Below are 16,905 nucleotides of genomic sequence, written 5' to 3'. Positions count from 1 at the left end.
AATATTTGAGAGTCAGAAATCTGAAAATGGTAGATGAATCCCTGGGAGTGAATGAGATTTTCTAGGGAGAGCATATGGAGTAAGAAAAGAGCAGAGGACACAGCTTTTACGAATTAGACAAAGGAAACTAAGATGGTACAATCAAGAGAATCAGAACAATAGAAAGAGAAGATAGAAACAATAGAAAGAAGATGATCCTGGATGTCAAGGCTCAAAGAGTTTCAAGAACACAAGAGCAGGCAACAGTATCATAGAAAAATTAAGTGAGATCCAGAGTGTCCAGAAGATTTGGCAAGTCGGTGGTAGTGCTAATTTTAGCATGCAATGATGAGCAGAAAAACTAGACTCAGTGAGTTGAAGAGTAAATGATAGTTGTAATAGTAGAAATAAGGGATAAAACTTAGGCACATTTATATGCTGAGATGAAGGAACCAGTGAAGGTTGAAGATACAGAAGCAGGGAAAATGGATAAATCAGAGTGGGGTGTAGAGTTGGAATGATCATTTTGAGGCAAGATGAGGCTGACCCCTCCCTCTAAACTGTGTAGAGCATGTTAAGTTGGGCATTGATGTAAGTAGACCTGCAGGGGTGAGGAAACATGAGTTTGAAGAAGTTCATATTGGAGACCCTCACTTTTCACTATGGGACTGTAGGTGAGCTCAGTTGTTGGTATGGGATATGGGACACAGGACATGAGAGGAGCTAGGGGAAGGAAATAACCTTTAAGGATTGGGGAGGGGCATTAACAAACTAGAGAAAGTGAGTAGAGATTACAATTTCAAGAAGCTGGTATGTGAGGGGTATTTCAAGGTGCCAGTGTCACCTTGGGATTCATATCTATTTTTTTTTCTAGATCACTAACAGAACCCATCCATCCTTAGAAGCAATAAGCTGGAAGGATTTGTTTGAAAATGAGATAGTGTGTGTGGGATCACCAACTAAATTCCAAACTTAACTTGGCAAGGAATCAATTACGTCTGTGGACCGATTGTGTCATCTCCTTGTATGAATGTGAGTCCTCAACAACCAGAGTTGAAATTCAACTTTATCGTCCATAATTCATAATCAAGTAAGACAGTGGAAATGATCAATAAAATGAAAATAAATGAATCTTGATGAAATTGTTTTCTTTTGCAGAATCTTACCTTCTTTTGAGCCTAAGTCATGAGTTGGATGTTCCTCAGAGACCTCCTAACTGGAGTAAATAAATACTCAACCGGAATTGGGCGGATTTGGTTGGCTGTTGTGTTCATCTTCCGTTTGCTGGTCTACATGGTGGCAGCAGAGCATGTGTGGAAAGATGAGCAGAAAGAGTTTGAGTGCAACATTAAACAGCCTGGTTGCGAAAATGTGTGTTTTGATCACTTCTTCCCCATTTCCCAGGTCAGACTTTGGGCCTTACAGCTGATCATGGTCTCTATGCCTTCACTTCTTGTGGTTCTACATGTAGCCTGTTGTGACAGTAGAGAGAAAAGGCACAGAAAGAAACTCTATGTCAGCCTAGGTGTGATGGATGGGGGTCTGTGGTACACTTACCTGATCAGTCTCATTGTTAAAACTGGTTTTGAAATTGGCTTCCTGGTTTTATTTTACAAGCTGTATGATGGCTTTAGTGTTCCGTACCTTATGAAGTGTGATTTGAAGCCTTGTCCCAACACTGTGGACTGCTTCATATCCAAACCCACCGAGAAAACGATCTTCATCTTCTTCTTGGTTATTACCTCATGCCTGTGCATTGTGTTGAATTTCATTGAACTGAGCTTTTTGGTTCTCAAGTGCCTTATTAAGTGCTATCTCCAAAAACACTCTAAGACACTCAAGTCTTCAGTGTGTGAGTGCCACAACCTCAGATATGTTGAATGTGGTGGGATAGGGGCTCCTCCCCTGCTCCAGAATTGCCACTCAGACTCAGCCATAAGCACACTGCACACCCCTGAACCCCCTCCCTCCCGAGGTAAAACAAAACTGCTTTGTGATACACAAGAGGGTTGGCAAGGAGAATCTGCATCCTTCCTAAGCAAGACCTAAGCTGTGTTGGAAAACGAAGGGTGTCAGCCTTAATGTCATTTGGGAAAATTTTTAAAAAAATTTTCAGTATGTGCTCAGTTGTACACACTAGACAGAGATCTCATTGTCATAGGGTTCAAGTGGATATGTGAGTTGTGTTTGAATAGTTAATTGCAAATTAGTCTGAAAAAATCCAGTGAACGGCATTCTCTTAAACACTTAGATCTGTCACCTGGAAAATATAGAAAGTGACATTTCTGACAAACGTGATGGCTTCCAAGCTGAGGTTGAGGCACTGGCAATCTTTCCAAAGTGGCAGCCAAGGCTCCCCTCACTCAGCTCTACACAATCTTTGCAGAGAAAGAGCGTGGTGAGGGCACAGTAGCAGGTAGCCAAGGCAAACAGAAGCACACTCAGTGAGAAGGCCTGGCCTGGGGAAATGACCACAGAGCCCAGGCCTCAGCAGTTTAGGTCTCCCTGGATATAAATGGACTAGGGGAGAGGGAAGAAAGCCATAATTTGTGGTTTCCAAGTTAACACAAATATTACTGGGGACATGTCCCACTTAAGCCTGAACCTAGCAGATACCTGAAAGGGTCACTCCAGTCATACCAGAAGGCAGGTCCCACCAACTACACAGACAGGGAGCAGGTAGGACCCAGAAAAGGAACATACCCACTTGATAATTACTTAACCCTTCTCTTTTAACCACTGAACATTGAATACTTTGTAAATTTCTGTATTTATTGGACCTTTTTATGATCAGGAATTCACAGTGTGTTATACAATATGTCATAGTTTGCCTACAATTTACTAGTACATCTCTCTCTAGAATGGATAATAAAATGCGTACTATGCTGTTACATTGGTTTGAAAAATGTAAAAAAAAAAAGATGCTTATTATTACTTTATTTGGAGCCTAGCTCTTTCTTATTTTTTAAAAAATCATATATTATCTTTGTATTTAACACTCTAACAGACGTGCATTTCTCCAGAATAAAAATTCAGTGGTTTTGTTGTGTTATTTGGCTGTCCTTGATATTGTTACTTGACTGCACGGGTACAATTATTCTGTGAAATAAAACTTTTCTGACAATTTTAGAGCAGGACTTGCAGCCCTGCTTGATAAAAATAGTTCAGAAATCATTCTTGTCCACTGGGAATTTTTTTAATGAGAAATCAGTGCATAAAAATGTAATTTTAACTGAAACTGATTATGTCATGTCTTCCATGGCCCTGCCCTCTTCAGCATAAAGTCACTACAATTCATGCAGGTTTTCCCCTTCTTTCAATTTATATCCCAGATCCCTCACTGCTGCACTCCTGAGCTTACATTCATTTGACATGAAAACAGCCAATCTTTGCAAATGCAGGTAACCACTAAAGGATTTAAAGGAATATAAACACGTGTTTTTGACAGTGATGGGGGTTAAAGAGGTTTGAGATTTTTGAGGCCCTCATCATGGCATAAAATCTAGAAAATGGGGTTTTAGTGCACAGAAGTGAAATGGAGGCAAGATGATTTTTCCCTTTAAGTTTGTAGCCAAAAATATTTTTGAAGAGCTCAGACTTCACATCAGTTATGACCAGTGCTGCTGTAGGGAAAAGGATTGGTGGGACATGTGCATTTTTTGCTCTTTCCACTTTGCATTAAGAGGAAATGACGAGGTAATGGGAGCAAGAGCTGTGAATGAAGTTGTTTAGACAGGCAGGGGAATGATTTTTTCCCCTGTAATCTTAGTTTATAAAATGAGTTTCCTATAAGAATACTCTGGAGGTTGTCTTGGCATCAGTGAGGACCCAAAGCGTTTGACTGAGAGAAACTGGCATTTAAATTTGGCATCTTTAGTCTCTTATCAATAAATTAATTTTTATTGAGCTATGATCAGCAGGAACAAGACACTGCATTATGCACCTTCAGAGATATATAATTCCGGCTGTAAGAAAATTTCCACTTTCATGCGGGAGCATGGATGTTAAGATGGGGTGGAGTATCTTGCACTGGTCCTCACTGGTCACCTCACTTGACCTGACTCCCCCACACAACATTGGTGCTCAGAGAGTAGACATTAACCTTAGAGATGAAGAAGACCCAAAAATTCAGTCCCTTTTTTCAGGGATATTCATCCAGTAAAAGCCGAGTTACCATAGTTCTTTCTTAAACCTTCCTCACCTCATCGGGCTTCCCGGATCACTGAACAGGTGTCTTCTTAATTTCATTCAAGCCATTCCTGGCCGGCAGTTGGCTCTCTAAGACTTATCCCCCAAATCTTTCCTGTTAAGACACTGTCTGTGGTCACAAGGTTTCGTCTCAATGGAGCTGGAAGGAAATTTTTTTCAGTATTGTATGAAAGAATGCCTAGGGTTGCAAGTAGCTATGGTTCCAGTCTTCCCAAGGAAATTTAACAAAGATAGCTTAAGACAGAAAGACTGCAAAGTTAAGAGAAGGGGGAAAAGGCAAAGACCTGAGAATGTTTGAATTTTTAATTCCTGCTGTCTCTGACACAGACTCCCCCCTATCCTTTCTGTAGTTTAGTTACATGAATGATAAATTCCCCATTTTTGCTTAAACTGGCTTAAATAGGGTTTCTGTATCTTGCAACTGAAAGAATCCTGATAACACCATGTTTTTCATATGTTTCTTTCCAGTACAGTGTAAAAAGGCGGGGGGTGGGGGATGGGAGGACACTTCTCTTGTACTTACTCTTTCTTTTTTAGGTTAGGCATTGAGTATCCTAACTTTTACATGTGGCTACGTACAGAATGTGTGAGTAGGGGGAGAGATGTGGAAGGATCTCAACATTGGTTACAATAAGAGGAGAGTGAATTTTTTCTTTATAAATCTTTTCATTGTTTCATGTTATTTTTGTTCTTAAAATTTTAATAAAGAAGTCAATTAAAAGCCCAAACTGCCCTGTCCCTCCTTTTTCTATCTCACATCCCATCATATGCATAGAACACTTTCCTTAGATATTGATGCCGATTTATTCCTAGTTTACATTTTATTTTGTTTGTATATTTAATACTGCACAGAGTACAAAAGAGAGGGCATGTCACAATTCTGTAAAAAAAAAAATGGTGAGGAAAGAAAGAACCAGTGGTGGGGCATGTAAAGGCAAAAAGTGTTAGCATTCCTTTGAATTTTATGACAAAGTCTGAAGGGACAGATATGTTCTGGGAGAAACTTACCAGAAGCTGTCTCTTTTTTTTCTCACAGAGCAAATCTTCCTTTAGCTGTAAAAGACAATGGTTTGTGGGGAGTTTTGAAAATTTTCCACAGACCTATCCTGTTTCTACTATGTCAGAAAGTCTTAATAAACAATTCTATTCTAAGATGATAAAGATTATCTTTAAAAATGCTGTAATGTATCCATATATTCTGTTTGAAAGTAAAATGAGTTCTGGATGTTACCCAAATAGGTCAACATTCCCACCTACTTATAGTTGAAGTATCTGATCCTTCCCTGACTATGGAGATTTAATTTTCTTCTAAAAAGGAAAAGGAAAAATGTTGTTCAGAGAAAAACAGTATTTGGAACTTCTGTTAATTTATTTTTGTCTCGAAATTTTTTCAGACATTAATGCTTTCTGTCAGAGGTGGACAGATGGCTGTGGTATAGAATTGTCTGTACAGAATAACAGGAAATTGAAGAAGTAGACTCCAGTTTTCTATCCTTTAAAAAGATCACTATTGGACTCTGTGCAGTAGATTGGGTCCAGAAGAGACAAATATTAAATGATCCCGTTTTCACTTTCTTACTATAAAAATGTCAGTAACTAAATTTGATCATGAATCCCCTGTGAGTATTAGTCATTAGGTGAACCAAGTGCTTTCATTTATAAAGCATTTATTGCAAAGGAGAGTCAGTGCAGTAACTTGAGATTTGACTTTCTATGGAAGATTAGCAAATATGATAAACTGATCTTCTGGAGAAAATGCCTTCTAATCACATTTGATGATGACATTAAAAACTTACTGTGGCTAACATGAAAGATTGTCTTACTAATCTTTCCATATCCTGTATCCCCACAGTTTAGGTCTCTGGCATTTAGGAGCTCAGTTTCTTGGAAAAATATCTGTTCCTCTCCTTCTTCCTTCTTTTGCCTACCCAACATTTACCCTTCTTCACCTAAAAGAATTCTGACTTTGTTGGAGGTAGCAATATCCCCAGCTAAAAAGTCACATTTCCAGGTCTCCTTTGCATGTAAACATAGCAGTGTGAAATCTTGTCAAGACAAGATTTTTTGACTGATGCTTTGGGGAAAGTTAAAAAGTGGGCCTGACCTGGCTTGCATGCATCTTTTTGCCCCCCAACCCCTTCCTGCCTGAGACATCATGGCTAGAACTGCAGTAAACATCTTTCTACCATGAGATACTTTCAAGATGGAAGTATAACCTTATGGATGAAGGAGCAGAAAGACAGCTCCCGGAACTTTGACGCCATCAGGGAATTGCTGTATCAGCTCTGAACTGCCTATCTCCATGCTTTTGTTTTCGTTGTTGTTATGTGAGAGATAACTCCTACCTGATGTAAGCTATTGCCTTGTTGGGCTTCTTTACTTATAGCCAAAAATAGTTCCTGACTACTTTCATGTGAGTGATTAGGATGAAAACACAGAAGGTGTGCTTGTATCTACTGAAGACAAAAGAGATGACCTGGATATTGAATGGCAGAAATAAAACATGATTAAAAACCTCACAATTTTTTTCAGAACGAGTCAGTTGAAATGGAACAAGTAGTCATTCTGCATCGATTTAAAATTTTAATATGAGACAAAGATTTAGTTCACGACATAAAGTCCTTGGAATTTAAGCTTACACCTTACAAATGAGCAATGTGTAGTATTAGACTATTGAAAAAAAGTTAATCTTGTGTTGGAAATGTGTCCAGACTATAGGGAATGATTTTCCCAATGCTTGATAAATAGCTTATTATATGTCCCAATGTTTCAGAACCAGGACTAATTGGTAAACATCAAAGAGATGAAGATTTTTACCTAATATAGAAGTATTCTATTAATTTGAACTGCCTCAAAATGAAACGATTGCCCAATAAAGTAGTGAAAACCTTAACATTGAAAGAGATGATCAAAAATATTCCTGGATTGTATGGCAGGTGTAATAGCTAGATGACCTCCAAATTTCCTTTTCTCTCTCCAAGATTCTATAGTTCTCAGACTTAGAACATATACTGGGTAATGGCAAAATGAGACTTTGTATTGGTTATCTCACTATATAAACTTGATACCACAGAAAAATCTCTGATTAATCATCTTTAAAATACAAATTTCATGTACAATAAGACAACTCATTAAACAATTTAGGCAGTTCCAAAGAACTGATTATAACAAGATTTATTTTCTTTACAATCATGTGACATGTAAAGTACTTAATATTTTCTGTAGTTTCATTATTTTCTCCATCTTGAAAAGTCTAATTTCATTGCAAGGCTTGGATCAAATATTTCTATCGGAGAGCATTTTTTAAATTGTAAAATGGGGATAAATAATACCTATGCCATAGCTCGTTGACCAGATTAAATGAGAGGATCCTTGCAAAGCACTGATACATGGAGGTTATTTTTTTCAATTTTAGATATTACAATTAACATTACATGGCTTTATTATCACTTATTCCTATATAATTTGCTTGTGCATTTGTACCGCCCTCTAAATTATGAGCATATTAAATGTGGGCAAGAACCATGTCCTTTACCATTATACCCTTGAGGTTTAATCCACAGTAGCTGCTCAGCAAAGATTAAAGTATCCATGAATCTTACAGCCTAACTATGTTGTATGAACTGAAAAATCATGGTATTCTGGAATACCAAGATTTAAGAAATCCTTAAAATGCTTATAAGGAGACTATAACTCACAATGATAAAGTGACTTGCCTAATGTTACATGAAGTGATGGAGTAAGAATTCAGGGTTTTGTTTTTTTTTTTAATGTTTACTTTTGAGAGAGAGTGCATGTGAGCAAGCAGAGGAGGTGCAGACAGAGAAGGAGACAGAGGATCCAAAGTAGGCTATGCATTGACATCAGAGAGCCCAATGCAGGGCTTGAACTCATGAACTGTAAGATCATGCATGACCTGAGCTTAAGCCACTGAACCATCCAGGTGCCCCAAGAATTCAGGGTTTTTTTTTTTTTTTTTTTTTTTTTTTACTCCAAATCTAGTCTTCCACAAGTTTTCTGTACAAAATTGTTCCAAAGTCCCAGTTTTTGGCACCAAAGAAAAAAAGATATTTGGAATATTGGTATCCCACATAATAACCAACTGCATTACACTCAGTTGTTTTTTGTTGTATTTTTACCTTATTAGTCAACTAAATTCTGATTTGGTTGGGAGTGACAATGTGCCCAGCTAAAAAAAAAAATGTACATTTCCAAGTCTCCTTTGCATGTAGAGGTAGCAGCACGACTACCTTGTTGTCAAAACAAGATTTTCTCATGCTTTGAAGAAAGTTAAAATATGTATAATACATGCAATATTACTGTAGCCTGTTTCCATTATAAATGGTGGTCTATTAAAACGTACACATCATCGTTACTTCCCAATTTTTAGACTTCAGTTAACTGTTCAATTTATCATAAATATTCAAAAATATAAATGACACACCACATCTTAGCCCATGTGTTAGCTTGTAACAAATAAAAAGTAATGGAAAAGTAATTTTTGGTTCCATTTCCAGACCTCAGCTCTATACCACATCTCCTATGTTAGCTTGCCATCTTGTGGCCTCTTACTCCTGTGCAACTCAGTATCAGACCACCACACACTCACACATCCACTTTTTAACTTGTCTTATATGCAGCACGTAAGTCAGGTGCACATCCGATTTCACTCCCAGACCAATTTCATTCCAGCAAAAGCTGACAAACCTATAGTCAGAAAGACAAATGCTGACAGCTACAAGTAAAGTGAATCACCTAATCAAAAAAATATGCTCTGAGAGACAAGTACTTAAAAAACATCTGAGTATTTATTGAATAGAACATGCATACGTTTGCTGAAAAGGGGTGTACGTAACTTTTTTGGTGAAATCAGTATGAACACGGCCTCTGATAAAGATGTAGAAGCAAGGTAGTAACAGGATTTAAATGTAGATTTTACCAAATCAGAATGGTGACATGGTCTTTCTTTCCACTCTGACAGAACTATACAATCTCCAGTGTTTGCTTTCTCCGTTGAAGGTATACATATGTGTGTGTGTATGCACATATATTCCATAGTGACTACTATTTAAATCCTTCTTCAAGCAGTATTCTAGGTTTAATCTCAGAACACACAGGTCTCTTAGAATAGAGGAATCAGGTGGGGTTACGAATAAAAACCGTGACAGTTATCTCCAATACCAGCTACTTCCTTTCTATGGTTGTGATTAAATGAATTGACATATAATGAACTCAGAGGTCTGACACATATATGATCTATTGCCCTTACGAGATAGATAAAGCCAGACTTCAGTCTTTGGCTTCCCAAGCCTCCCTCCCTGCTCAGCACTCCAACTGTTGCTCTGCTGACTGCCCAATTCAATGTACCAAAGACCTGAAGACTCTGCCAGATGGAGCACGTCTCTGTCCTTTACTTCAGTGTTGTATTTCTGAGAAAAGCTGCCTACACAGATGCTATAGCTTGGTCAGTGAAAAGGGAAAGAAAATAAAAATGTATCCTGGCCATAGGATACTGGGCTCCTGCCTACAGTTTTAAAATACAAATTCGGATTTTCTCTTGTCAGGAATACTGACAACTAAAATCTGAATGATTACACACAACCCACCACATTTTGTTGTGGAAAGATTCACACCATTCTGGATGTTTCTGGTCTTTTCTGGATATTCATATAGAACATTCTGGATGTTTCTGGTCTTTTCACTTCTAGCAGAACAGCTGTTGCCTTTCATACTTCTGGCTCATCAACTTTGGTTGGGGAGCTGGTGTAGGATCAAGATTTTACTGGAATAAACTAGAATTGCTTCAGTTTCTCATTTTATACTGGTAACATATAGACTACATTTAAACAAAAACTATTTTTAAAGCGTAAGACATCAACATATGCCACGACATGTGACAGAACTCATAATTCTGCCTTATTTACTCATAAGTATATTGCACTGCCTTCCACATTTGCAGTAAAAATTTTCACTATAAAATCCTGACCTTCTCCACATTCATCCTTCTGCTTTGAAACGGCAATACTTTCAGCATCAGGACAGTAGAGAAAGCATTCTAAGAGAGGGGTCAGACCTATTTTATAGGTTGGCTGTTACAAGTCATTACATTTCCCCATACATCGCTGTCCTCATCTATAAAATGGGATTGCTACTTTTTCTATTCCTCTCATGGGGCAAGGCTCATTTGAGAATTCCATTTTAAACTGCCTAAATACGATTTAGACAACCACCCAACTGTCATCATGGGATGAGTAAATTCTAGTGGCATATACACTTGAGAAAAACTTTGTAATGCTCTAGCTTTAAGAAGCCATAAGTAGGTTTAGTAAATAAGGATTGTTTTAAAATTTTCAAATAAGTATGATAATGAGTTTACCAGCTAACTGTGTTTATGATAATGAGATTACCAGGGACAATTGGCAAAATGACTTATTAGAATATTTGGACTGTATTGATTGTAAAACTGTTTTGCTAGTATGTAAGAGATTCTCTGTATATCCCATCCTCCTTCCCATCTCTAAGTGTTTAGGTGTTGGTAAACATCTTGAAGCCTCCACATAAAAGGGGTTACTTTGGCTTGGCAAGAGGGGTGGCACTCTCCTTGTAGGAGTGACTCCTGGTACCTATTTCCAATAAGAATTTCCTGGTGTGACCTGCTCCTTAACAGGTTGAAACCTACCCATTGTCCTCAAAAGCCCAGTGACTTAAACACTTCACTGCTATTGAGGGACTGTAGCACAGGAGGGCTATCATTATCAACCTGATGCCCCATTCCTCTTCTCCAACCTACCCTGGGTGACGGGGGTATTTACAGGATCTAGGGATGGTCATACTAAACGCTATTTAAGTGCAGCTTACCTAGTGAACATTTTTTTTTTTTTGCCATGCCCATAGTTATTTTGGGGAACACAAGAACCTAGAAGCTGAGACGGCAGCAAACAAAACCTCTACTAGTTTCGATTGTAGGGCTCCCAGTACACATGGACTATAAAGTGAAAGGAGCTGGTCAGAAACCATTCGACCCCTCCACAACTGCTTATTTCCTTCTCTCTTCGCTTCTTTGGTTTAAGAGTACACAGCTGCAATGAAGACCTCTAGTAGCAAGCCCTTTGGTCTACCGTACTCCCTACCTTCATCAACACAGCTATATGCTTCATGGCTCCAGACTTGATTCTAGAAGTTCATCTTTTTTTTCCTTTGGAATCAATATAAATTAACTGTAAACAATATATATATGAATTATCTCCTAATTGCCTGGGAGAGAATTCTCTTCAGCTACCAGTTTTTACAGCATCATTCCAAATAGACAGTGAGCAACCTGTTACCTCATTTGGCTGCCTATGTCTTCCAAACAAAGCCATGTACAAGCTCTGATGTCAGTGTGCATGGTTTCAACACTCAGTTCTGCCACACACTAGCTGTTAACCCTTAGGCGAGACATAGACACTTTCCAAATATTAACTGTTACTATTATTAGCAGACCTGACACATGGGACCCTAGGCTTGGGAAAGCTAGAAACAGCAGATTCTTGTTAGACTGTAGCCTAAAGATGCCTCCCCCTACAACCTTCACTACCATCCTTACTATTTTACTTTCTCTCCCTGACTTGTCTATGCCTTTTAATTCTATTCATTATGCTCTTTAAAGAGTTTTCTCTAAAACTGTTCTTTGCTGCTTCACAAATTTATATTCTGTAACTTTAACTGAATATGGATCTCCTAAGACTTCTGGGCCAAGAGTATACAAGAAGCTACTTCCCTAAACTCCTTACATGTACCACATAGCCTGGAGGCACTCTCCCTGACAAAACCTCTAAAGGACTTCAACACTTGAGTCAATCTCCTTACACCCAGTTCCTACTAAGGGCATCTTCTGTGCATAGTCCACCAAATAATTTAGACCAAAATTCTTTAAATTTCTCAACTCCAACAACTTTCATCTACATTCTAATTCAGCAATCTACTATTGCCATTTCCAGACACTGCAAGCTGTATTACTCCTAAAATTTTAAATTTCAATGCCCTGGTCTTTCATACTTAATTCTTGGCTTCATTCCCACTACACTCTCTCTTTGGTGCCATAAAGACTTCCAGTCCCTTGACTACTCTCTTTTCTTCGGTTCTTTTGGCTTTGTTTTCTTCCCTAATTGGGCTCAACTCATTGATGCATTACTTCTGCCAGGACTATCCAACCTCTTCCTTGTTCCTCCTCCATTCATACCAAGGAACAGTATTGGAAATACTACATAATCATGCAGACGGTGCCACTACGTGATCATGCTCTCCTAACTCAGCTATGCCTGAATGCTGATCAGTAATCCTTATAAAAAACCTGCTACTTAGCTCCTTCTCCCATTCTTCACCTCAAACTTTCACTATTTAAACCTTGGTTTCCTACTTTTCCAAGGATTGCTATTCTGCACATTTCTGTTTCCTTTCTTCATTGACAAAGAGCTCAACATTTCTACTTAATAGGAGTCTAAGAGATGTCCTTTCTATTTTGTAAAGCTAGTACTTCTAACCTGCGTTCTTGGGACCAGGTTCCATCTTCTACTCAAACTTCTACCTCTTTAATGGGTACCTCCCCAGAATCCGCAAATACTCAAGACTCATCCTAAAATCCTGAAAATAAGGGCAAGCACTGGCCAATTCTATTTCTTTCAAGCAAGATACTTAATTCATTGTCTTCACTTCCTTAGCTCATTCACCATTCAATTGAATATGACTAGACATTCATTACTTAGCATCCACTAAAACTTCAAGATCGATGACCACCAAAGGTTAATTCTAGTATCCTTTTTATTCTTAACGATCACCCAGTGACACATGGCAGGACCAGCTACTCTTCATCATTCTCCTCCAGCTTCCATAATGCCCCCAAACCTTACCTTTATTTCTGTACCTCACCTAACCTAAACAAACCTTCCTTCCCAAAACATCTTTGCTAGTTTCTTTTCTTCTGCCCATTAAGTGTTGGTGTTCCTCAGGGCTCTCTCCTTGGTGATCTAGCTTTTCCTACATGCTTGCTATTTCTTTCAATTCTAGCAAAATGTAGTAAGTGCTCACTGTATCTCAGATTCGGAGCAAAATGTTCATGAAACAGAAGCCAACATACTTATCCTCAAAGGATTAAAGTCTACATCTGCAGCTTCAGACCCCTATAATTGATCACTATTCTTCTCTGCCTTAACGACCTGTAAGAACCTCAAACTCAGTATTAACCTTTCTTCCAACCCTATTCCTTCCATATATCTTGGTAAACAGCATCACCAGTCACATTACTCAGGCGGGAAACTTAAGAATTTTACGTGCTGTTTTTCAAATCTTAAATAATCTTTCTCATTGGAACCTGAATATGCTCAAATTTGCCTATTATTTGAAAAACCGGTTGGACTCCATGGCACCCTTCGGCTGCCATTCTATCATTTCCTCTCCTTCACAACCAAACTTTCCAAAAACAGGTGTTTCCACTTGCTCTCTACAGTCCTCAAACTGACTTCCACTCTAAGTAATGGCAAAGGTTACTGATTTTCTTACCACTAAATCCACAAAGGACACTACAATCTCCTTAGCAGAATGTGACACAACTGCACACCCATTAAATAGTTCCATCCTACTAGTCTCAGGATTTTTCCTATTTCTCTTTTAATCTACTTTGAAAGACTGAGTTTCTCAGAGATAAGCCCTGAGTCTTTTTCTATACACTCCCCTAGGCAATCATCAATTCACAAAACTGCTTTTATCCTCACCTACCTAAATAGATTTCTTCAACCACTTATTGAAACCAAAAACCTGAAATTTTTCTCAACTTCTGTCCTCTTCCTCTCTTCCCATAATCCATGATCAAGTTCTGTCAGGTATTCTAGACCTCTCAAGTCTGTCCACTTTCCTCCTTCAGCCATCATCACTCTTCAAGACAGTATTCTCTCTTTCTGGACAATTTGGACAGCTTCTGTAACTGGTCTCCTTGAATTTTCCACAGGAATACTTCCTCACCAGAATTAAAAAAAAAAAAAAAAAAAAAAAAAAGCCTGGAATTTTCTTTAACTTCCCTCCTCTTCTCTCTCTAGAAAAGTCCCTAAACTGCTTTCCCTCATCACAGACTATATAGTACCAAATTCTCACCATATATTTTTTATAATGCCCTTAGCACTAATGATTATAGTAATTGTGGAGACTCTGACCTCCAGTAGAGCCAGAATCAAGTTCTCTTCATCTCCCATTTAAGCATCCAAGAAATTTTTACTACTGCTAAGTATGTACTATGTTAAAGGTACCAGATTAGATCCATGGCATAGAGTAAAAAGTAGTAACAACCTGATAAACGCTATCAAGGAAGGTAAATGCTATAATGTAGTAACCAGTAACGAGGGCAGAGGCCTAAAACTTGAAGAAGGAGTAAGTCAGTACACAGTAAATTACAGTATCCCAAGCAGAAGGAACAGCTAGTACAAGGGCCTTGCGATGTGAGTACAAGGGTTGGTTTGAGGAACTCAAAAGTAACCTATGTGGCTAGAACACAATGGGCAAAAGGAGAGCAAAACGATGTACTTAGAAAAAGATAGGCAGGCATCATAGTAAAACATTTTTTTTTTTTTTTAATTCAAAGGGCAGTGTGGAGAAAAAGAATGTCCCTTCTCCACCCATTCACCCCCAGAGCCACTAAAATTACTTTAAAATTTTAACGTGTTTGGTGGGTAATATTCTGGAAGAAAGCTCTTAAGAACGATATTATGGTGGGTAGGGAAGAAGTGATGGTGGAGAAGTGGAAGAGTTCCTTTTTGCTTGAGGTAAAAATGACTATACTTGTGACCAAAAACATAGGGAAAGGGCATGAATTGGCTACTATAACAGCATTAAAGAACTTAGCTTGAGAAACCTAGGTAGTGATTTCACTTATCCAGATAAGGAATACTGGGAGAGGAATAGATTGAAGGTGAGGTGGGGAAAGAAATAATGATTTGGAGGTAATATGTTTAACTATGAGGTAGGCAGTTGAAAACACAAGCCTGGAACTATGAAGTTTGGTGTTAGAGGTATAAATGTGGTGTGACAGGTACATTCATACTGAACTCCAGAGAATGGACTAAATCTAGAGAGTGGAAACACACACACACACACACACACTAAGCCAAGTTTAGGTATTGAGAGAGGAGTTAGGGTTGGAGTCAGTGATGGAGCAGCCAGAAGAGGTAAAGAGAAAACCAAGAAATGAGTATTTCAGGAGTACGTCATCAACCCTGCTGGATGCTCCTGAGACAGTGGGTGAGAGCAGAAAAGGATAGGGCAGCATGGAGAATGGTGATCCTGAGGACAGCAACTTCAGAGCAGTTGTGGGGATACATAATGTGGTAGTAAATGAGAATGAAAGGTTTGAAGAGACAACTCAGATTAGATATAAACCAAATAAAATGGGTTATCATTAGATGGAATCAAGTGATCACCCTCCCCACCCTCTACTTATAAGAATAGTAGCTACGAGAGCACAAGTATAAATTGTTGAAAATGATCTAGTAAGAGAAAGTCTGATGAAAACAGAGTAGTTAACTGAAAGTTTTGGGGGTGAGGAAGGAAGGAATTTTGATAATAGTGCAGATACAGATTGGGTTTATAAATTTGGTGGTGAAAAGTGGAGAAAATTCCTGTCAAATTTTTGTACTTTCTTGGTAAAATATGATTAAAAGGTCAAAGATGAGGGGAATAGGAAAATTGGGGCAAAAAAGCGTATAAATCACTTAAGTTTGTGGAAGCAAGTTATTACAATAAAAATGCATAAAAACTGCCAGTTTTGAGCCTCTTTGAGATTATAAACTTGCCTACTGTAGTAATTTCTCCCCATCCAACTGCTCAAGAGCAGACAGGTTTCTGAAATTGTTCCAAATCATGACAGAGTGGGGCATGGTGTGAGAATATGTGCAAAGGAATTCATGTAACAATGGGATCTAGTCTAAGTAGGACAAGTTGAGGACAGAGTGAGCTGATGAATAGTGAGCAGGTGGTAGGATTAACTGATTAACTGTAATGAGGTAGAAGTATTTTTTAGTGGAGATATCTCGAGCAGGTGAACTAGAAGTTTGTGGCTGGACAAAGAGAATCTGAATTCCAGTTAAGGAAGTGATACATGTTTTGATTACAGCAAGGTATAGGGATCCCACTTATGGGGAGATCACGGAAATGAAGCACCTCTAATAAGCAAAATCACTGAGAAATAAAACAGACACTATCATTTTGTTCATTGAGAGGTAGTGTTGGGAGGCACAGATAATAATATAAAAATTAAAAACACTAGGAGCACTGGGTGGCTCAGTCGGTTAAGTGTCTGACTCTTGATCTCAGCTCAGGTCTTGATCTCAGGATCGTGAGTTCAAGCCCTGCAATGGGCTCCAAGCTGGGAGTGAGGCCTACTTAAAATAAAAAAATTAAAAAGCTATAAAAAGACATGTGAAACTTATCAACCAATTAGAACAGTTAAATTGGCCAACTGGAAAAAAATCACCATTTGTAAACAGCCAATACGGCTGCTTTGGTGCACACACCTGCTGATTTTCAGCCCTGGTTTAATAAAATGCCATTTAAGAGGAGCAGTTCCTAAAGTGTATTCCTTAGAACACTAAGTCAGTAGGATACACCTAAGTATTAATATTTAAAATGAAAAATATTTTCATTGTCAGTTAAGCCTGAAAAACTCCCACTTTAACAGTTAACATGTTTTCTGTA

At 38.3% G+C, this 16,905-nt stretch overlaps 1 protein-coding gene across 1 annotated transcript; it reads left to right on the top strand.

The window, feature by feature from the left end:
- Positions 1 to 874: 874 nt before the first annotated feature.
- On the top strand, positions 875 to 3,031 carry GJB7 (gap junction protein beta 7). The gene is made up of 2 exons (XM_023254167.2): positions 875 to 1,011; positions 1,138 to 3,031. The coding sequence occupies exon 2, from the start codon at positions 1,165 to 1,167 to the stop codon at positions 2,026 to 2,028; it is 864 nt and encodes a 287-aa protein (XP_023109935.1). The 5' UTR covers positions 875 to 1,011; positions 1,138 to 1,164; the 3' UTR covers positions 2,029 to 3,031.
- The last annotated feature ends 13,874 nt before the right edge of the window (positions 3,032 to 16,905 follow it).

Source organism: Felis catus, chromosome B2 (genome assembly GCF_018350175.1).
Source record: "Felis catus isolate Fca126 chromosome B2, F.catus_Fca126_mat1.0, whole genome shotgun sequence".
Taxonomy (NCBI): domain Eukaryota; kingdom Metazoa; phylum Chordata; class Mammalia; order Carnivora; family Felidae; genus Felis; species Felis catus.
Note: the sequence above shows the minus strand (reverse complement) of the source record. Positions and strands in the feature narration are given on the sequence as shown.

What these genes read in the sequence shown, in the direction of transcription:
- GJB7 (XM_023254167.2), top strand. Translation starts at nt 1,165, where the DNA reads ATGAGTTGGATGTTCCTCAGAGACCTCCTAACTGGAGTAAATAAATAC.